At 46.4% G+C, this 21,788-nt stretch overlaps 1 protein-coding gene across 1 annotated transcript; it reads left to right on the top strand.

Annotated features, from left to right (window-relative positions):
* Nucleotides 1-2,352: 2,352 nt before the first annotated feature.
* On the top strand, nt 2,353-21,788 carry PSMD11 (proteasome 26S subunit, non-ATPase 11). The gene is made up of 14 exons (XM_027445344.3): nt 2,353-2,514; nt 4,220-4,321; nt 9,450-9,574; nt 12,466-12,537; nt 12,898-12,955; nt 14,835-15,029; nt 15,674-15,818; nt 16,075-16,135; nt 17,726-17,788; nt 18,378-18,503; nt 19,076-19,111; nt 20,231-20,282; nt 21,256-21,398; nt 21,529-21,788. Exons 1-13 carry the CDS (start codon nt 2,424-2,426, stop codon nt 21,396-21,398), a joined length of 1,269 nt encoding a protein of 422 aa, XP_027301145.1. The 5' UTR covers nt 2,353-2,423; the 3' UTR covers nt 21,529-21,788.

The following is a 21,788-nucleotide window of genomic DNA, read 5'->3' as shown; positions in this document are numbered from 1 at the left end:
CCTTCCCTTCCCTTCCCTTCCCTTCCCTTCCCTTCCCTCTTTTTTCTCTCTTCCTCCATCTCATTTTTCTTCTTCCTTCCTTTTCCTCCCTTCTCCGCCCTTCCTCCCTCTCCCTTTGCCCCCCAGCCCAGCCCCCAGTCTGCAGCCCCACAGGCCAGGGGCCTGCTGGTGTCAGGACAGTCCAGGCGCACACCGCGCCGTGCACACTTGTTCACCAATCCATGCGTGTGCGCCGCACGTTGCAGCACAGTCAGTGCACGTGTGCCTGTGCACGCATGTGCAGATCACACACGTGTGCATGCATACATGCACCCACACATGGGTGCGGGGGGCTGCACATGGCATGCACGTGTACAGCCCCCACGTGCACACCGCCAGCTCTACATGCAAAGCCCACCTGCACACACTGCACACACTGCACACACACTGCACACACCACGTGTCACACACCACCTACATGTGCACACAAACAGTGTTCCACGTGCACTCACACACACCCTCATCCTGGGTGCACCCCAAGAGGGCCAGGGAGCAGGGGCGGGGGGGCAAAGGGAGCAGCGGGGACACACACGAGGACATGCTGATGGTGTCCCCAGGGACGTCCCCACAGCACTGCCCACTCGGGTCTGTGTTCACTCTGGTCCCTACTGACCCATGGGACGCTCTCAGAGCGCATTCACACCGGGGGCTGCTGAGGGAGGAGGGAGAATGTGAGCAGCAGAGAAGGAAAATGCGAGTGTTTACCCTGCAGTTAAATATTTATTTGAGCCAGCAGCTGGCTGGGAGCTCAGGCAGCCACTTCCAAAAACAAAAATTGGGGAAAAAAAGTAAAAAGAAGAGAGGAGTTAAGGGTGGAAGGTGTTAGGGTGTTAGGGGTGGCAGAGGAGCGGGGCCCCTGCCTGGATTTCAGCACCCCAAATCACTCGTTTGCAGCACCCTAAGGAAGTGGGTACCTGGGTGGGTGCCTGGGTGCTGCCCCCCCCCCCCATTCCCCGCATGGCTCTGTGTCCCCCCCCCACAGCCATGTCACCCGAGCCACCCTGGAGGCTGGTGTCACCCCCACAGGGCTCACCCCTGGGTGCTGCATGGCTCTCCCTCTCTATTTCCACTGCTTTTGCTCAAAAAGCACCCAAACTAAGGCTGCCTTGTGCTTCAGGTTGAACAAACTGCGCCGTGAACCCGAAACAGCACTTTTTAAAAGAAATATCATTACTGTTATTACAGAGGTTGAAGCATGGGGCTGCGGTCGCCTCTCGCAGCGCTCACAGCTCCGTGCCTTTGCCTGCACCACCCTCTGGTGCCGGCAGCCTCGGGCTGGCTGCAGGGTGCTCATTGCAACGGCTGGAGTCCCAAAACCCACGTTTGGGGTTTTCTGGGAGCTACGCCCGCTAATTAAATCCAGGGTGATCCCAGCCGAAGAGCTCCCATGCCAGCAGTGAAGCAGCAAACCCTTCCCGTGGGTTGCACAAGGACAAAGGGATTTTTTTCATAGGGTGAGCAAACGGATGGGTCTGTGGCTAGCTGGATGCAGACAGGTTTGGGATGCCCTGTGCTCTTGGCCATGGGATGAGATCCCAGAGTTTTGGTGGACTTGTGGCATCCCCTGGAACACTGCTGGAGACATCAAGCAGCGGATGATCAATCAGCATGGGGTTTCCTCTCTTATGGACTATAGGTTATGAGTTATGGATTATGAGTTATAGGTTATGGGTTATAGGTTACGAGTTGTGGATTATGAGTTATGGGTTATAGGTTATGAGTTATGGATAATCAGTTATAGGTTATTGGTTATAGGTTATGAGTTGTGGGTTTTAAGTTATGGTTTATGGGTTATGAGCTATAGGTTATGGGTTCAGCCCCGTTCTGGGGGTTACCATACAGCGATCCCAGGCTCATTTCACCCCACACCACCCCTGGGTGCTCCCTGGGTCCCCAGAAGGGCTGTGGCGTGGGGGCTGCCTGTGGTGGGGGTCACTGTCCCTGGGGGCTGTGTGGGCACCAGGCACTGCACCCCAGCAGAGCCCCTCCCCAGCTGTCCTGCAGCCCCCTGCAGGCCCTGACAGCCCCCTGGGAGCTCTCCCCAGGGCCTTCCCCTCCCCAGGCCGAACCCCCCCAGCTCTCAGCCTGGCCCCACAGCGGAGCTGCCCCAGCCCCTGAGCCCCTGAGCATCTAAACCCCGAACCTCTGCGCCCCGAACCTCTGCGCCCCTGTGCCCTGCAGCCTCTGACCCCTCAACCTCTGCCCCCTGCCCCCTGCCCCCCCGAGCCTCCGACCTCTAAGCCCCCCCCAGCCCCCCGCCCCCTTCCCTCCCAGGACTACAACTCCCAGCGTGCCTCGGGGCGGGAAAGGGGCGTGGCGAGGGGCGTGGCCGCGGGGCGGCCGTTTCCGGGCCCGGCGGCGAGGCGCAGTGAGGGAGCCGTAAGATGGCGGCGGCGGCGGTGCTGGAGTTCCAGCGCGCTCAGTCCTTGCTCTCCACCGACCGCGAGGCCTCCATCGGCATCCTGCACTCCATAGGTGAGGCCGCCGCCCGCCGTCGCCTCCTTCCGCCGGCCCCGGCCGCCCTCCTCCGCTCTCCGCCGCCCGCTGCCGCCGCCTGCTGACTCACCGTGCGGCGCCAGGCCCGGACCCGGCCGCCCCCCCCCCGCCTCCCCGCTGCCCGGAGCCCCCCCCCGGGCCCGGCGGGAGGAGCGGCGGAGGGGGAGGGGGCGGCCGGCCCCGGGGTGCCACCTGTGGAGCCGGCGGGCGGCGAGGGCCGGGGGGGGCGAGGAGGCCCCCCCGGCGTGCCGCTGCCCGCCGGGTTGGGGGTCGAGGAGCCCCGCTGGGGCCGGTCGGTGCCGTCAGGGCTGTGGGAGCGGCGCCTGTAAGCGGGGAGAGTTCGGGGGGGGCTGGGGCTGGGGCTGGGGCTGGGGCTGGGGCTGGGGCTGTGACCCGGCGGGGAGGCGGCCGGGCCGGGCCGGGAGGGCTCGGGGCAGGGAGCGGGGCTGCGAGGCAGCGAGCCCCTGCTTGGCGTGCCCGCCGCCGTCAGCCTCCTGCGCCCGGAGAGTGAATGGCTCCTGGTGTTGGGCCGTGGCGTTCGGAGCGCTCCCTGCTCGTCCCCGTCGGTGTTTGTGTGGTTAATTAGTAGGTGCCGTGCTCAGGGCCGGGGCATGCCTGCAACTTTCTGTCCGGCCAGGCACAGTGGGGAGAGCTCGTGGTGCCTGTGGCTGCGAGTCGGAGCTGTCCAGAGAGCGCTGCCCCGAGATGGCCCTGCTTGAGAGACGGTGCTTTGTGTTTGATGTTGCATGTACTGAGTTCTGGGGATGGAAAGCCGTGGTCCCTGCTTTGGGGCAGCGCAGAGGATTTCGGTTCCCTCTGTAGTGCTAGGTGACAGCCCTGTGGCAGCAAAGACTTTAGCTTTATTTGTTCACGTAGAAGCCGAGGTCGTTCACGTGTGCAGGTGATGCTGGAGGTGAAAGTTTACGCTGCAGCAGATCACAGAGTAATGTTGTGAGTGAGGTGTATCATTTTGTGGATAAACTACACCAAACTGATGCTGTGCAAACAGAGGCTTGGTGTTGCTTTATCACAGTTGACCCTTTTGTGTACCTCAGAGCCACAGTTACTCACGTTGGTACACAGCCTTGTTTGGTTTATCAGGATTTCATGTGGGAGGGAACGTTGACTCTTGCAGTGGGTGTTAAAAGCAGCGATGGTAGCACCTCCTTGCTACTGAGCAAAGAGGGCATATGCACTCTGTGGATCCAAAGTTGTTGTTGTGCTGCGTTTTGAGCAAGGGATTCTCACAACTTGATGCACAAAGCGGCAGCATCGTAAATCCTGATACCAGAATACCCAGTTGGAAATCCTATAAATTTCTTTTATTTGGTTTTGTGGCTCCAGTGGGAAGGTCTGTTGTGTGGTGGTGTTCTTTTGAAATGAAACTTCAACAGTTGGACGAGCTTAGTGAGACTACTTCAAAACTTAGACAATATTCAAATTGGAGGAAGCAGTCATATCTATCAGCTGGACCAAAGTCTTCGTGAAGTATAGATCGACTGCTGCTTGTAAGCACTGCATGTAAGCTTTCACGTAATCTGCTTTCCAGATCTTGTAGCCCAGGCTGAATTTGCTGTTGCCTGTTGTAACAGTTACTTTCTTGGTGCCTTTCCAAGAGAAGGCTGGCAATGATTATCTTCTAACTGAAACAGCATTAAAGGTAACTTTTCTGCTTTTTTTCTAGTGAAACGTGATGTCCAGGAAAATGATGAAGAAGCGGTGCAAGTCAAAGAGCAGAGCATCCTGGAACTGGGATCGCTGTTGGCCAAGACTGGGCAGGCAGAAGGTGAGCCTGAAATAAGTAACTGAGGTATCGGGTGAGAGGTACGGATGTGGAAACAAACGCAGTCCACACAGGTAATGGGATAGAAGTAAAAGCAAATTCAGGCAGGAGATGTTATGTCTGGTGAGAGGACAGAAACTTAATAAGTAAATAAACAGCATAAAATATTAATCTCATGCTTCAAGGCCCAGTGTTCCAAAAGATTGCTGATGCATTGGAAAGTTTAGTTTATGACCTTTTGGCATGAGGCAGCTTTAGTTTAAGTATCTAAAGCTTTGTTCAGTTGTCATGTATGCAGCGAGAAGTTTCTCTGGATTTGTTTTTAAACGTCCCAGATCCTTGTTTCAAATTGGAAATACTGTCCAAAAAACTCCTTTCTCAGCAGCAGTTTCTTTCTCAATTGATTTATTTGCTGAAACATTACATCAGAAAATGCTTGGCCAGCTCTGCACAAGAGCAAGACTTGACAGTCATCCTGTTGTGACCGTGTGAAAGGACAGAAATGGAGAAAAGTTCTCTGTTCAGTGATTTTTGAGTAAGACCTCTTCGTGTCTTCTGTGTCCTGGAAAGCTTAAGGTGGTGTCTGTGCTACTTGGTATTCAGTGGTGTTATTTTTTTCTTTTGCCGAGGAATGGTCTTCCCTTTCTGGGGCACCTTTCACCTTGAGTGTTTCAGGAGCTGATATACCATATCTGTACAAAAAGCATTCTGTCTACAGCAAACAGTTGGCCATGGTATAGCCGTGCACTGTTCTAAGTATGCCTGACAATAAATCAGAACTTGAAGTGAAGCATGCATGCTTTTAACAAACTGAAACTGATAGGGAGAATGGGCCAGCAGAACCTTTAACCAAACTGAAATTCAGCTGGGACGCCAAACCTAGTGTTGGAGTAGTTCACAGAAAGCTGTATACGGTCTTGGATATCAGCTGGTCAAAGATTGCAGCTTTGTGTTTGTTCTGAAGCTCATGCTGTGTGCTACTCTCCAGTCTTTGTAAATGTGTATTTTGACTTGGTCATTTAGCTGGTCAACCCGTGCCTGTATGTGTTGGAGCATTCTGGACACTGATGCTGTGTGATTTGCTTGGGACAACGTAGATGATTTGTGCTTAGAGCTGGAAGCAAAGGTGCTGTGTGTCTCACCTGGCTGTAGCTGTCCGCGTCTGATTTCCTAGTTTGGGCTGTCTGTACAGTCAGTGGAGGAGAGAGGGGATGTTCCAGCACATGATTAATCTCATCCTGCAGTAAGAACTTAGAATAGGAGAAATGCTGTAGAAGTGCCCATTCCTTTCACTGGATAGTACAGGACCTCGGGTTGCTCAGCTCGGGTGCAGGTGTCCATGCTGTACAGGCGTCCTGTGCACTCTGATGGTTGCTTCTGTAAAGGTAACAAGGTAATGAGGCACGGCTCCGTTCCTACCCCAAGGGAGGTAATCACCAAAAGAGCGTTTCCAGGTAAATGATCTGATGTACTGCTGGTTTGCAGAAGCCTGAGAAAAGTTCTCCTAGGTGCCTGATGGCCTCCTTCAGGCAGGATTTGGGATATTTTTGAGTTGAAGCTTGAGTTTTACAGAAGTATGAAGAACTTCATTCCATCCTCAGGGGATGGAAAGCTAAAAGATTTCTAGGGGGAAGGCTAAATAATTGAAAGTGACAATGTTAATCAAAACCTTTTTTTTTTTTCAGAAGGAAATGGAGTTGGCACCATTAAGAAGCCAACTGTGCATACGTAGATCAGTGTGAGATCACCATGTGTGCTTTCTGGAGTTTTGTAAAGCTGAGGGACAAAGAAAGGGGGTGGTACAACAGTGTGGAAGTATGCTAGACCTGTGGGAAAGACACTGGCACCTTCCCTTCCTGTCTGCTTCCTGGGGTGCAGTATGCTGGTAGGAGAGACAGGCAGGCAGGGTCAGCAACACCTTCCCCAGGTACAGCTGTTAGCAAGGATGCTGGCGACAAGCAGGCTCAGATCTTTGTGTTGAGCAGGAGTGAATCTGGTGCTGCCTAGCCTAACAAGGACATTTTTGAGAATGCAGTTTCTGCTAGGAATAAATTAGATCTCATTGTGAATCTTGCAGCCTACGTTTTAGTTTTAGCTGGTGGAATTTCTTTGAGTTCTAGATATAGCTCAGTGGCTACTTCCAAGTGATAACCAGGAGTTGGACTTGATGATCCTTATGGATCCCTTTCAACTTGTGATGTCCTATGAACTTCCAGCGGTGAAAGGCTCTGTGAGTTGCAGCCTGTGGAAAAAAATCAGCAGTTTGGTTGGTAGGGTTAGGAAATTGTAACTGCCCTGCCACTGTCTGGCTGAGAGCATAGAGCAAATCTGTAGTTTTTAGAGGACTAAAACTCTGGTGATCTACGGCCTTTTTGTTGTTGTTTTTAAAAAACAACAAATTACCCCCTTTAGCTGCTTGATAGATTACGAGGATTCACCTGGAGGATTAATCACTTCTAAACAGGTCTAGATTTTTTAGCATTGCTTAAAACTGTGGGATTGGAATAACTCTCAGATCAGGAATTCAGGTGCATGGCATATTAGCTTGTGGAAGCACTTTCTCTGAGGCTGAATATCAAAATTCATTTTCCAGGGCTGCTGCTCATCAATCTCTAGAGCTGTCAATCACACCCCTTTTACCAACTATTACGTTCATTTCAAAAAAAAAAAAAAAAGGCACCCTAAAAATAGTTGACAGTTGCATTGATGGGAAAGAGAAATTTCAGTGGGAACTTTCAGCTTGCATGCCTGAACGTGGTCTGCAAAATGTATGGCTTTCCTAGCTGTTCACTTAGAATCTGTCTAGTGAATTCCCAGGCAGCTGTTGAGCAAGTCAATAGGAAGGTAGGTACTGCAGTGTATTTCATGTGGTTTGCCTTTCTTTTCTTCTGAAGTTCCTTTCCTTTGCAAAAGCGTGTTCAGCACTGAAACAAACATAATTGCATTGGTCCTGAGAAGCTGGCGTAAGGCAGCAGTGTGGGGAGCGGTGCCTCGCGTTAGCTGAGAGTTGATGGACCTTGGAGGGAGCCTGGCTGCTGTGATGAGGAAGACTGAAAAGTTCTTAGTTCTGGAGCTAGCAGATAAGGATGCAGTGCTGTGACCAGTTCAGTGCTGTGTTTTTTGGTGCTCGTGTTAGTTGCACTGGGGAAGAACACAAGAACCTGCTCCTAGGCAACTCCAGCTCTGGTGCTGCTCCTCTCCCAAGCCCCGCAGGCTGATCAGGAGCCCACCTCTCCCAGCTCACAGCAAGAGAAAGGATGTTTGGGAGTAGCTTGATGTATTTAACATTGGGAGATGCTGCCTGTTGCTGTCATGGCAGTTTGTTCACTGTTAGGTGAAACAGTTGGTGAAGAACATTTAACTTTTCTTTAACTTCAAATGATTAGGGTTTACACATCTGAGTGGTATTGCAGGTTGAATGGTTTGCAGTGTAACGTGTGTCCTCAGGGTGGTTAAAATTGCAGCCTGTCATGGGGCAGTAGGCAGAGTGTTCCTTGTTGAATAAAAGCTGAGTGCTGATTAAAACTATCTGTCAGTGGGGCTTAATCTTACTGAAGTAGCAGCACCTTGGTTCTAGAAAAACCTGCCCATTTATTTTTAAACATAGAGAAAGTAAAATTTTTTTTTGAAATCTTAGATGTGGCAGTCAGTGTCTTTTATTGTTTGCTTGTTTTACAAAAAGTGAGTGATTGATCATAGAAAGGGTCACGATTTCTTATACTGCTGTTTGGAAAATGAGGTTCCTGTGAGAATTGGTGCAAGAATTATAAGTTTCATTTGTTTTAAAACTGCACTTCCAGGTGTGTAAAAATGTCAGTACATCCCCATGAGCAACTGGGATGGAACACTGAGTTCCATCTCTTAACAGGATAAGAAATGCAATTTTATTTCGTTTGATTAAACTTTTAAATAGTTTGGGAAAAAAAAATAAAAAAAACATTACTGAGATGTTCTTATAGCCTAATTCTTTTTCATTAAGGCTAAGTGAAATATGAACACCTTGTTTTCAGCTGTTTTTATTAGAATCTTTCAAAACTAAAATTCTGTTGAGGTTCCTCTAATGGCCTAGTTGAAGTAAAATTATGTTAGTCTAGTTCTGATTCTGATACCAGTTTGGTATAGGGTATATTGAGGGTTTCTGATACATTTATTACGAGTTCTGTTTGTTTGTTTGTTTTACTATGAAATTGTGTAAAGAATCAGTCTTGATGTCTGGGTGAGACTTGAAATTACAGGCTGTGATTCCAGCACACAGCCCCACAACTTCGTGAGTCAGCACTGAACCATGCACTGGCACGGTGCTGCGCTGCTGCAAGTGTCATCTTCCATGTAAATGTAAATAGTCATCAGTCTGACCTGTCCCGACGGTCCGCGTGGTGTTTATCACAGGAGGAGACTTCTCGCTTGCACTGTGCAATTCCGACATGTAACTCCTTCTGCTTCCCGGAGCGCTGGGTCCTGAAACTGCTGTGACACTGACTGCCGCTTCCCTTTGCACTCTAGGAATGATGTTTTCAGTGTATTTCACCATAAAGAAAGACTTTTCCTTTCTTAGCTTGAGACTAGCTCTGTAAGTATATGCTGGACTGGAGACTAGGTTAGGTTAACAGAAACTTAGTTAAGCCAGCTGCGATCTAATTAGGTAATGTGGGTAGTCAAAGTGTTAAATGTCCTTTTTTCAGCAGCGGAGTGTATCTGACTTGCTAGGGTTCTCTAAGTATGGTAGAGGAAAACTTCAAACTGTGAGTCAATAAAAACATACTTAAACTATAAACTCCATTGCCCATTTTATAGAAAAATCTCAAAGCATTTAACAGGCGCTTACATTTTTAAAATGTGCCTGAGGCACCTACAAATGGTGTTATAATTGGGCGAACTGAAGTAACGGGAAACGTATGCTGTGTGGGTAAGACCAGAACCCAGCGGTCACCCTTGCCAGTCCCCTTGTTTACTGCGGGGCATTCTTTCAGGTGACGTTTATCGCTCTTTTCCTGTAAGTGATGTTGAGAGACTGCTATAAAGCTCCTGGTATAATAAATACTGCTGTGTATAGGCATGTCAAGTACTCCAACTGCAGTGTAACTTTTGGTTCTGTGGTTGTATTTCATGACTTGTTTTTTCCTGTTCGCAGAGCTGGGAGGACTTCTGAAGTATGTCCGACCCTTCTTGAACTCCATCAGCAAAGCAAAGGCAGCCCGCTTAGTCCGATCCCTGCTCGATTTGTTCCTTGATATGGAGGCAGCAACGGGACAGGAGGTGAGATTTAAATTTCAGCAATAATCTGTTCGTCAAAAGCCTTCAGCATCATTACCTGACCTACTTTATTTCACACTGAAGAATTATTCATGTCAGGAAACCTTCATTGAATGCATTTGGATATATTCTATTAATAAAACATCAGATAATTCAGTTCACTCATAACCGTGCTCGTCTGCAAGCCTCGTCTTGGTGATGGGGTCTAGGAGTAACTCTCACCCTGAGAATTTTTCAAAAATTTGTGTTGTATTTATTAGGTGTAAATCTAATTTCAGCATTAGTAATATTCTGTAATGTGATTAGTGTTCAGGATGTGAGAGATGAGATGTGCTATACAGGTCCCAGGGAGCTCAGTCTAGTGGAAAACTGGGGCAGTGTGTGATGGCACAGAGCTAGAGAAGTGAGTGTTCAAAGTCTGTTCATGAGTAGGTGGGATTAGAAGATTGCATTAGTTAGCGTCTTTCAGCTGGAGACATGAAGTTGCATTGTATGGGGATACAACGTGGTGGTTGTTTCATTCTACAGAGAGCTTTTGAGGTGTAGGAGTTACTCCTGAAGTGGAAAGCCTTTTGGAGTGACCAAGCGTAAGCTACTTCCAGTGAATGAACTTTTCCCCTAGGAAACCCATGGAGTGTAAACTAGGCCTCAGTTAGGATTTACTCCATTCTGTTTAGCTCCCTGGAATTTGGTTATTTCTTTTCTGTTGTCCATGTGACTTGTTGGTTAGAGGGAATGGGAGAAGGACGGGAGTGATGTGTAAATGAGGAGGGGCCACTTACAGGTGGTGTTAACCTGCAGTACTGTAGGCTGTACTGTGGCTGACCCACCAGAGCAGGTAGATGGAAAGGGAGCGAGAAAGGAGGTGAGCAGTGTGTTAAGGACACAGCCCACGCACCACTGTGCATGCAGTGACTGACAGGTTACAGTCCTGAAGAGGATATGTCACATTAAGAGGCAGATGGCATCCTTCTAACCATGTTGTCACAGAAGTATCATCCTGGAGTTCAGGTAACACAGCAAACGTTCTTTATAAGCTGTTCAGTCTTGTGGTTTGTGTGTGCTGTAAACAGTGCCTGACAGAATCTTTGCCTCTCTTTAACATAAAAGGTTAAGGGGAAGCAGTGTAGGGTGTGCAGGTAAGGAGAAAACCCATTAACGGCTTGGGGAAAAATGAGTGGCTTCAGACTTCTTTCTGAAGATAAGTTCAGGTAAATGATATTTGAATGCAGTCCCAAAAGGTGGCATTTTATGAGAGGAGAAGAACTTGGAGTAATAAAGATGGGGACAGCTGTCCAAAACAGTCCCTTTCACACACATTCAGAAGCCAAACCCAAAACCTTAAGGAATCGTAACACCGAACCTGTGAGGTTCTTGTTGTGGTACTCCTGAATACGTTTAATACCTCAGAAATGTTCGGAGGGATATTTGCTTCCCCCAGTGTAAAGCATATTAAGAAGACTCCCAAGAGTCCAGTAAAGCAATGAAATTAGAGACTTCTACTCCTAATGCTCAAGCTATCACTGTGCAATAAATTGCAATTTCATAATGGCTTTTCATAAGCTGTCCTCATTTAATAAGAAGTGACGAGGAGCTGACAAGTCCTGCAGTGTAGTACAGCTACAGAGCTGCTCCAGAAAGAACTGTGATCCAGAGGCTTTGGAAAAAGGCATTTCTGAACCTAGCACTGCAATATTAATTGTTATGTATAACAACCCAGTACTATATTGGCACCCTCTTCTAGTTAGGGCAGAAAGAAACTGCTTTATCCATTGCAGGAATTTCATCAGTCTTAAAAAAGAAGCCAGTAGGCTGCTTTGAAGCAATAGATGACATCCAGTGTCACTTACTGACTGATTCCTGGTACCTAACTTGTTTGTAAACAGTGGAGACCAGGCATCTCTGCTGCTTTATACTACTGAAGGACACTCATGGTCTGACATATTTAAGCCCTAAAACACATATACTTCATTTTCCTCTTTATTTGTAGAGCAATTGAAAATGCAGTTCTCTTTGTTGCCAAATGACATAGTGCAAAACACAACTGGAAGAGACCTCAAAGCCTTTTAGGCCATTCCTTGCCTAAGGCAGAATCAGTTCTCATGTACCCAGATGTTGTTTCAAACAAACCCCCAGATGTTTAAGAAATACTCCCAGGATTTCAGCAGCAATTCTAACTGGTGCAACTTGGGAAGCCAAATCTGTATTTTCATATTCCAGTGTGGGAGGGTTGTCCCTGGTGGTCAGAAAAAAATTACTGGAAGGTGAAATGCATTAGAAAAGCCATGAAAGAAGGTGGTCTGCTTTTTGTTTGTTTGTTACAATTAAAGCTTAGACTGAACCTTAGTTTGCCTTCTGAATTTTACTTTCTCTTGCAGTACTGTTGTAAGTTGTGTAATACAGTGAACAGAATTGCAAGGTGAAGGAAGTTAGTCTAGCAAGTAGAATATGAAAATACTTAAACTCTAGCTATTCTACCTCATTTTGTGTAACGTTTCTGAGAGTTTAAATTCTGCTGTTAACACAGTGCAGCCTGAAGCTGAAGAATATTGTGTGTGGTAACCAGCGAGTACTTGTTTAATAGAGGAGCTTAGCATTGTGCTACTACTACACCTTACGTGGGTAATACTGAAGGCAAGGTTCATTGAGACACTTGGGGTAGGCATTAATGATGAAGGCTGTTACCTAATCTCCAGGTTCATTTTAAAATAAAGCTATTGTGAGATTCAGCAATGCTGCTCTTGAGACTGGATGACTGACTTCCTTAACCTGTGTTGTGGAGATTTAGGCTGTGTTGTATTTTTGTGTTACTTTGTAGGAAATGATTGAACAATACTGCTGTTTTAAAGAGGGGCAGCAGAAGGCTTTACAAATTTCTTTCTGCTCCCTTTAAGGTTGACCTGTGTTTAGAGTGTATTGAATGGGCCAAATCAGAGAAGAGGACTTTCCTACGCCAGGCACTGGAGGTATGTTACATTGTGCTTTCCAGATGTGTATAATAGCATTTTCCCTTTATCAGATTTAATAACAATAAAAGAGAAATTCTAGTGTGTTGTCCAGATATTTGTATGTGCAGTAGAAGGCCAATAGTGATTATACTGAATGCTAGTGACTCTTCTTGATACTTGAGTAGACAGACCCACTGTATTTAGTTCTACCATTTGGACAACTGGCTAGATCTTGCAGAATTGGATCATGTGATGTAATGAATACAAACTAAGCTAGTGAATTTTGTGCAGATAAGAATATAAAGCTTAATTTTACCAAATAAACCTGTACTACCTTTCTCTGGCTTTCCTCACAGCAGTTCCTTTTCTGTTCTCCAGGCGAGGCTCGTCTCTCTGTACTTCGATACCAAGAGGTACCAAGAAGCACTGCAGCTAGGTGAGTCTCCCACTAGGTGGCAGTGGTAGTTCTCTGCTTTGAAATTAGTCTAGAGGCTGTCAAGGGAAAGGACCAATTACGTCATGTTCTTTGATAAGTTTTGTAGGACTCAGATATTAATTTCCTCAGTGCTGTACCAGGTCTGCCATTTTTTACTACAGTGTGGCAATAAAAGCTTCTAGAGACCTCTTCATTCACATCATGTGTTCATTTCAAATAATTCTGGAAGCAAAGGGGAATTGTATCCAGTTGAAGCCATCGGGTTTGTCTCCTTCTGTAACATATGTAGTACAGTGCTGTGGTCAGAAAGTGGCTTTCTTTGGCTCACTCAAAAGCTGCCTCAGTAAAAATAGTAGTAATGCCAGGAAATGGCAAACCTCTGAGGATGCAATTACACAAGCTCTTGTGAAGTAGTGTAAAGGCTTTAAGAATTTGCTTCTACACCACCTGAGATATGGTAATTAACCATGTGAACTCTCCTGCTCTGCTGCAAAGCAGAGTAAAGCAGGTCATCTTACACAGCCCAACTCCCTTTGGTGCTTTACAAATGCCCATTCTGCAAATGACTGCAGTGATGGGAGAAGAGGTTTAAGCTGGCTAAAGGGTATTTGTACAGAGTGTTCTACCAGCTCAGTGTGTGGGTATGAGCAGGGATGAGAGATAACTGCACTGACGTGAAAGAAGTGCTCACCTGGGCAGTGGTGATGCTTCACCAGGGACCCATAAGTTCTTAAGCAGCGTGGCAGCAAGAGCATGTGTCATGTCCAGAGTCACCTGGGTGGCTTGTGTCCGAGCAGAATATAAAGCTATCATAAGTGCTCTGATACATGGAATTCAATATCAAGTTAGAATTAGTTTGCGTGCAGATGTGTAATGACCTCAGGTTTAAGCTCATTAGAGTTCCCACACCAAAGCTATGCTTAATTAACTTAATCACTTGAGTGATGGTGGTACAGCTTATGGAGTTGAGAAGGCCGTTATCTATAAGGCATCCTCTCTGAACACTCTATCAAGATACCAGTGTTTTGGGCTTGCATTGCTTTGTGGCTGGCCAAGAAGACACGATTATGTCTGCAGCGGAGAGGAGTAGATGCAAGAAAGCATTTCTACATCGCATTTCTAGAGAGGCACTGTTCTTTTCCAACTTGCTGTATGGTTTAAGCTATGTTTTTCAGCTTATAAGTGCAGCAAATGAGGATAAAGTTCATGTCTCTGCTTGCCCTAAATTGGCTCTTTGGTTTGTAGGGGGAAACTTTTCTCTAAGGTTGGTTCTTGCTGTCCCCACAAGACTTTAATGTGACAGTTCATCTAGGTGTTTCTTAGGCTACCCGTTCCTACCTCCTTAATTTGATTTGTAGCTGTTTTGTGCTTAAAACATTCGTTCCTTATCCCATATTTTTAGGATTTGTTTGAAAATCCCCAGGTCACCCTAGGGGAATGATGCAGGAACGGGCAGTACTTCTGGTTTGATTGGAGCTCTGAATGTGAGTGGTAAATGATACTGTCACCTGGGGAAGGTGTAACAGAGTGACAATTTGAACTACACAACACATCCTTGACTTTCTGTTGAGTGTCTGCTGCCGGTGATAAGGTGACAGAGGCACCTGTCCACATACACAGCTATTCTCACTGCCTTCTTCTACCTCTAGCACAGAACTGGTTCATTCTTTTCCAACTCTGGATTGATGCTCAACTGCTATTATTTCCTTTCCTTTGTTTCTTCTTGGAAGAACAGGTTGTGTAAGCCTAACCTCCCTTCCTCAATGCCAGTACTGCCTATGGGGGAAGAAGGGTGTCATCTGGAGGGAGCTGGTTTGTGTAGTCACTGGTAGCAGATGTGGAGCAGCTTACAAAGGTTCTTGTTCTTCCCCACTGCTAGGCTCCCAGCTTCTTCGGGAATTGAAAAAGATGGATGACAAAGCATTGCTGGTAGAAGTGCAGCTGTTAGAAAGCAAGACTTACCATGCCCTGAGCAATCTGCCAAAAGCAAGAGCAGCTTTAACCTCTGCACGGACTACAGCCAACGCAATCTACTGTCCACCTAAACTGCAAGCAGCATTAGACATGCAGTCAGGTAAAGCCCTTCAGGAGAAGGGGAGAGTCTGGGACTTTTCATGATGCAACAGTTGACTGATACTTGCTCTTTCCTGAGTGAATCATAGAATGGGACTTCAAGATACTCGGTAGTCTGCCCAGCTGCCTCAAGGCAGGGTTAGCTATAATCACATCATTCCTGACATATGTTTATTCATCCTGTTCTTGAAAGCTTCCAGTGGTGGAGGGTCCATAAATTACTTAGGCAGTACAGCATTACACCTTGTTAATGTAAGTGTAACATTATTCCTGGTCACATTTGCAGGCACTTACCTGAAGTGCCCCAGACTTGTCTGTTGTAACTAAAACTCCATTGTCTATCAACAATGTCTGGAAAATCAGATAAACAATGGGGGCAAGTGGAAGTCCCAATGGAAACAATAAGGGGTGTTGACCATATTTAGCTACATCCACAACTTTGGTGGTTCTTTTTGAGTTCACTACCCACTGTTCTCAAGAGAGGACATGGATGTTCCTACAGAAATGAGATAAATGGCAGCACAGAAGGGAAAGCTTCCTTCTCCTGAAGTGCCAGATGAAGCACTGGGCAAGCAAATCATTCTGTCTTCTTCCAGTTACATTTAGAATTAACTCTGATGCTTGCCTGTTTGTTCCTCTCAACAGGTATTATCCACGCAGCAGAAGAGAAGGACTGGAAAACAGCCTATTCGTATTTTTATGAGGCGTTTGAGGGATATGATTCAATTGACAACCCAAAAGCCATCACTGCACTGAAATACATGTTGCTGTGCAAAATTATGCTTAACATGTACGTGGCAAATGGTTCTGCAAAGAATGCTTCCTACATTTAAATGGGAAAGGCTTTTTGTGTATAAGACTACGGTAATGAAAGAACTAAATCAGACAGACTCTGCTGTTTGTCTTTGTTTATGATCTATTCACTGGTCTGATATAACATTATTTGAACTTTAGTAACTTGTTATGAATTAGAAACTTGGCACATGGAAATTTAAGCTGGCCATGTTGTTGAATAGATACTCTCTTCCCTTCCTTCCCCTCTCTAGCCCAGAAGATGTGCAGGCATTAGTGAGTGGAAAGCTTGCTCTGCGGTATGCGGGAAGACAGGTAGAGAAACTTAATCCTTTCTATCTTCCTATTATCTCTGAGAATATTGTGTTACTATGTCAGACCTTTTCATACCAAAATATCCTACACTTCTGAGTATCCTAAATAAGATCCAGAACTGATTAAATTATCATAAATCAATTGACTTCAAAGGGAACACAGTGATTTTTACCACCTGAAAATCTGACCCTCTCACTTCATTTTCTCTGTTTTTCTCATCCCTGTTTTCTTCATGAACTTCTAAATGCCTGGTGATGTACGGTACTCATCTGAACCATCATCAGCTGCTGCAGCCATGAATCTGATGCATTTAAATACAAGTTGTTCATTGGTTTTACTTGTATTGTAGCAAGTCAAAACAATCAAAACAATCCATTCACAGCAGCGAGGCTGAGCAGCTTGAGACCTAGATGACTGTAAGGTGGAAGGCAGGCAGCTGGGGAGTTGTTAAATCAACTGTTTATTCTAACGTTAACTTGCCAGCCTGTGAATGCCACCCCCGGATTAAATCCAGGGATGCTTATGTTAAGCACAGGGCCAAGAGCCAGGCGTGCCAGGGTCTGATGCCCTCAGTGGCTTTGGTCTGCCAGCTATTTGCTTTGACGCAGGAGCTAATACCCACCTACCTCACAAAGGATTGGGGAAGCTATTTAGTAGAGGAGGATGAGGTCAGTGAGCATAGGTGCATAATAGAAAGGAGTCGGAAGTAGGGATATCCCTGCATTATCCCTGCTGGATCATAGAGGGCAGCTGTGGCCCCGCTTCATCCTCTTCTCCCTGGTGACAGCTGAGTTGGAGGTTTCTTTTCAGAGCACCGAGGGCTCTTCTTCTCCGTGGAGGAAATTTCAGCTGTTCCCTGCACTGTTCTCTTGAGACAACAGTGACCACAAGCTCGTGCAGCAGCTGTGGAAACTGAGCTTAGGGAGCAGAGGGAAAGTGGACAGACAGCCTTGGGGGCAATTCACTGGGAGAGATGATAACAGAAGCGTGGGCCTCATGTACCGCAGCCCCTGGGCTGACCTGTTTCTAGTGCGCTTGTGTCTCTCACCACTTGGAAGCTATTGTTCCAGTGGGGTTACTATCCTATTTAATATCAGTATGGTAGTTTGGTTGTGGCCGAGTCTTTTGCTTTGTTACAGCAACTGCTGGGTAGACAGGGAACAGTTTTCCAATGCTGTTGGTGATAGGGGGTTGGTAGCAGAGGCAATGCTGAAGGGGCGAAACACATCTTAAGGGCTGAAAATGGCCCTGTTTGTTAAGCAAGTGTGCAGTTTCCTTAACAATTGTATCAACGTTGCTCCTAACCTGCAACCTGATAGGACCTGCAGCTGGTATTCTCAAACCTTGCAAAACTTGAGTTCTTTGCTGCCATGAAGCTGATTTCATGCTGTGTCCTGCAGCTGTTCTGCAAACTCTCCTTTTTAGCAGCTGTTCTTTTCCTACATGGAAGTAAAACTGACATGGCTTTGTAGCAAAAGGAACATTCCTTTTTGCTTCTTAAGCACGTCCTCGGTATACTGCACAGTTAACATAATAGCACTGAGAGGGGAATCTGGAAAAGTAACCTTCTCTCATTTTCTTTCTTTGCAGACAGAAGCATTAAAATGTGTGGCACAGGCCAGTAAGAACCGGTCGCTGGCAGATTTTGAAAAGGTGAGTCAGGAGAAAGAAAATGGGAAATGGCTAGCCAAAGCATTCAGAAATACATGAGTGGAAAGTTGTAGGAGCTGCTGCTTCCCACAGCAGGAAGCTGTAACAAATACTCAGTAATACTTAACTGGTTTATTTTTTGCAGCATGGGGAGTAGTAGTCTGCTTGAAACTAGATTTTTCTGGTTTTGAAGAGCCAACTCAGAACCAGTTTCCAGTAGTTCTGATGATGTTCACTGGGATGCGCACATTCCTAAAAGTTTTCCTGGGTGTTCAGCAAAAACATTACAAAGAGAAAGGGGGGGGATTCCTATGCCAGGGAATAATCCTATCATGCTGATTCCTGAGTGTCAACCAGAGATTTTCTGACTTGCTAAGCTCCAGTGGTGTAAAGATGAAAGATGCTTGCTGCAAGGTGCTTGAAAGACTGTTAGGCTGTGGTGATCTCCTGGCCTTCCAGCTAAGTTACAGGATTAGATTAGCCACTGATACTGTACTGGGCAGGGAGGGGAGGCTATTTTATACTCAGGGGACATGGAGGACAGGAGGCCTGTCACTACCTGAGTGATCCGTTTCCACTGTGTCTTCTTCAGGCTCTGACAGACTATAAGGTGGAGCTCAGGGACGACCCCATCATAAACACTCATTTGGCTAAACTCTATGATAACTTATTGGAACAGAATCTGATCAGAGTCATCGAACCCTTCTCCCGAGTACAGGTAAGTGTTTCCATCAAGCAAACCAAAATACTAGCACCCCTGTCCCCTTCTGTTGGCGTGTAACTGGATGAACGACTCGTTTCCATGCAGAATGCTTTTTACTCATTGCTCCTCAGCACATCCACAGCTCAAGGACTCATCGAGTTCAGCTGAAGGATGATGAGGGAAGGTTTGAGGGGAACTTTGGAAACCATATTCCAGAATTGTACTTTCCACGTATTTCATTTATACATGTTGAAATGTGGACATGCTTTTACCATTGAAGGTGTTTGGCTATTAAGGGCTTTTTCAGAGTGTGTTAAAGCTGCAGTAATCTTGGAGAAGAAATGAGTTATTTCATGTTTCACAGTGAAGTGGCTCTAGGTGTCTGGCTCATAGCTAGTCAATCTTCACATGCAATCAGATATGAAATCTGAAGGACATGAAGCTGCAAAACAGATAAAAACATTTTAGATTGTAGGTCAGTGCCTTTACAGGCCCTTGAACTGTTGTGTAGGTGAGCCCCATACCTCGGTGTTGTGTGTCAAAAGTACGGCTGAAGATTTATTTAACTCTATTAATCTCTCTTATAGATTGAACACATATCCAGCCTTATCAAGCTCTCAAAGGTAAGAACATTACTAGAAATCAGTGACGTGTCTTAAGAGGGTAAGGGAATTGAGGTCAAATGGTGTTTGCCACCAGGAAATAAACATAGGCTATTAAACCCAACAGGTCAGCTCCATAGCAGTTACCTGCAAATGTCGCTCTTGGGAATTTAATGTGGACAGTTTCCATGGGTTTCATTCCATGTGTTACCATTTACTTTTTATTGGAGACAGATTTTCCTCTGCAGTAGTAATAGCTCATGTCATGATCAGCTCAGTCTTCCCAGCTGAACTGCATTTAATCCTCATGAGCATGCCCAGAGGAATCTGTGTTTAGACCCTTAAGATGTAGGATCCAGCTAATCAGTGATAGAAATTTCATTAGGGATGCGTATGTCACACTGCTCATTGCAATAACTGCTTTAAAGACAATCCCAGCCAGCTTAAATCTTAGGAAAATCCACTGTAGTCTCCAGCCAGTTGCATCCCAACCTGCTTTTGTCCTGTAGTATGACCTTTAAGATCAGAGATCTTAACTGTCCTGAGCTCCAGCCTTCCAGGTTGTTCCATCAGCTGTCTTCCTTTTTCACCCATGCAGGTCTTTTCTGGTCTAGCCCTTGGTGCTCAGTGCATGCTTAGTAATGAGAGTAAAAGCTGGACTGCAGCTGGTTCTTAAGTACAGCTGTGTGTCCCCCGTCCAAAGAGTGCAAGAGGAAGAGCCATCTCCTGTGGGGCTGTGCCTCGCTCTGAGCAGGAGATTGTCTCAGTACTGAATGGCTTAGCTGAAGCTTGGCCAATGCTTGACTAAATATTTGCTGAACCAAGCTAGAATGCTCCTAATGGTAATGCCTGTATGAAGACAGATGGCACCATCTTTAGTGGAACAAAAGGGCAAGACATCTTGGTGCTCTCACCATTAAAAGCTACTGCTTAATTTCCTTTGTCATCTAAAGCATATGGTAGTACCAAAGCAGTGTGCAAGGAGAGATTTGTCCTGACATCATGTTCCCTGGTAAAATACCTGCTTTCAAACAGTGCTTGTATCTTCCCAGGGATGTTGAGTGTGGACTGGTATAAATCATATTTCTTTATATAGTTCTATGAGATTTCCATTATTTATTTTTTTTGCTTCAATTTCAGGCTGATGTAGAAAGGAAACTGTCACAAATGATCTTGGACAAGAAATTTCATGGTGAGTCTGCATTCAGTCTTGACTGCCCTGCCACCCATGGCCAGGTCATGTACTAAAGCTTTGGGTAGTCTCCTCTTCATCACCGTGCCTTTGAACTTGTTGGAGTGCTCTGCTCTGCTTCTGACAGCATGCATGCAAGTTAACAGGCATTGGGAAGAGTACATACTGGTGGATTCTCTGTTACTCTTGTCTATTCTATTGCTCCTTTCTTCTGCCGTGATTAATCCAGAGGGTTAATTTCTCACAAATCAGAAACCACACTTTAGTCTTTACTTCCTGCAGCTGCATCCAGGGAGAGTTGTGAGATCCACTGGTGGGCTGCGTAGCAAATATGCACTGTTCTGCCTTGGAGCTTACTGGCATACATGTATGTGGTCACCTTTCCCCGCTGATGGTTTGGGTTTGTCTGGGACCCAGGGAGCTGCTTTTCTAATTCACCCTCAGGGAAGAAGCTCTGTTCTTGTTTACATTGTCCCTGGTGTTGGCTTAGAAAGCCCTCGTGCTCTGGCTGAGCAAGATGAATGGGAACTGGCTAAAAGAGGCACATTGCTTAGAGAGAAGCTCAAAACCAGCAGAACTCAGCTGCAGTACCCATCTGGCACCTGGAAATAGCTTAATTATAAAATGGCTTCTTTGCCTTGCACCAGTGTCTGTTGTGCTGAGGCGTCCTGCAGGGCACAAGGGCCTTGAGGAAGAAGGTAGCAGTTAGGGAGAGTGCAGTCCTGAGCATCTCCTTGGTGTGATTTTGGGCCCTTCCCTGGGCTGTTTATTTCTGGGTAAGCTACCACTAATGCAGTCTGGGCAAAATCGGTCAGCTAATCTAACACAGCACATCAGCCCTTTCCAAACCTGGTGCAGCTGACTGGATGTCTGTTGAGTAGATCCCTGAATGCCTGCTGTCTAGAAGATCAGATCTGTCAAATAGTGTGATCCGTCAAGTGTTACAGGGGTAACCGCAGCTTTGTGTCCGCAGGCATCCTTGACCAAGGCGAGGGAGTCCTGATCATCTTCGATGAACCCCCAGTAGACAAAACTTATGAAGCTGCCCTCGAGACTATTCAGAATATGAGTAAAGTAGTGGATTCGCTCTACAACAAAGCCAAGAAGCTAACATAGGTGAGTGGGCGCAGGAGCCAGAGGTTGCAGCTGCTCTGGACCTGCTGCTTCTCCCAGGCCAAGGTGCGTTTGTGTCCTCGAGGCTTGTTTTCTTTCCTCTCGATTGACATGGCTCTGTTTTCTTTTGCAGAGTTGAATTTGCTAGCTGTCATTTGGAGAGTGTGTGTGACAGGAGAGTGAAACCTTTGGGAAAATGTTAGGAGACTTTTTTCTTTGTTCTACTTTTCGCTCGGAAAGTTTTTAAACTTCCTCATCCGGTGCATCTTGTATTCCATACGATGCGTGTTCCAGTTTCCATGTAATCTTTACTGGCCGAACTTTGTATCTGGGGGGGGAAATATTGTTTAAACAAAGAGGGTATTCTAAATAAAAGGAAAAAGGCTTACACTA

Source organism: Anas platyrhynchos, chromosome 28 (genome assembly GCF_047663525.1).
Source record: "Anas platyrhynchos isolate ZD024472 breed Pekin duck chromosome 28, IASCAAS_PekinDuck_T2T, whole genome shotgun sequence".
Classification (NCBI taxonomy): Eukaryota; Metazoa; Chordata; class Aves; order Anseriformes; family Anatidae; genus Anas; species Anas platyrhynchos.
Note: the sequence above shows the minus strand (reverse complement) of the source record. Positions and strands in the feature narration are given on the sequence as shown.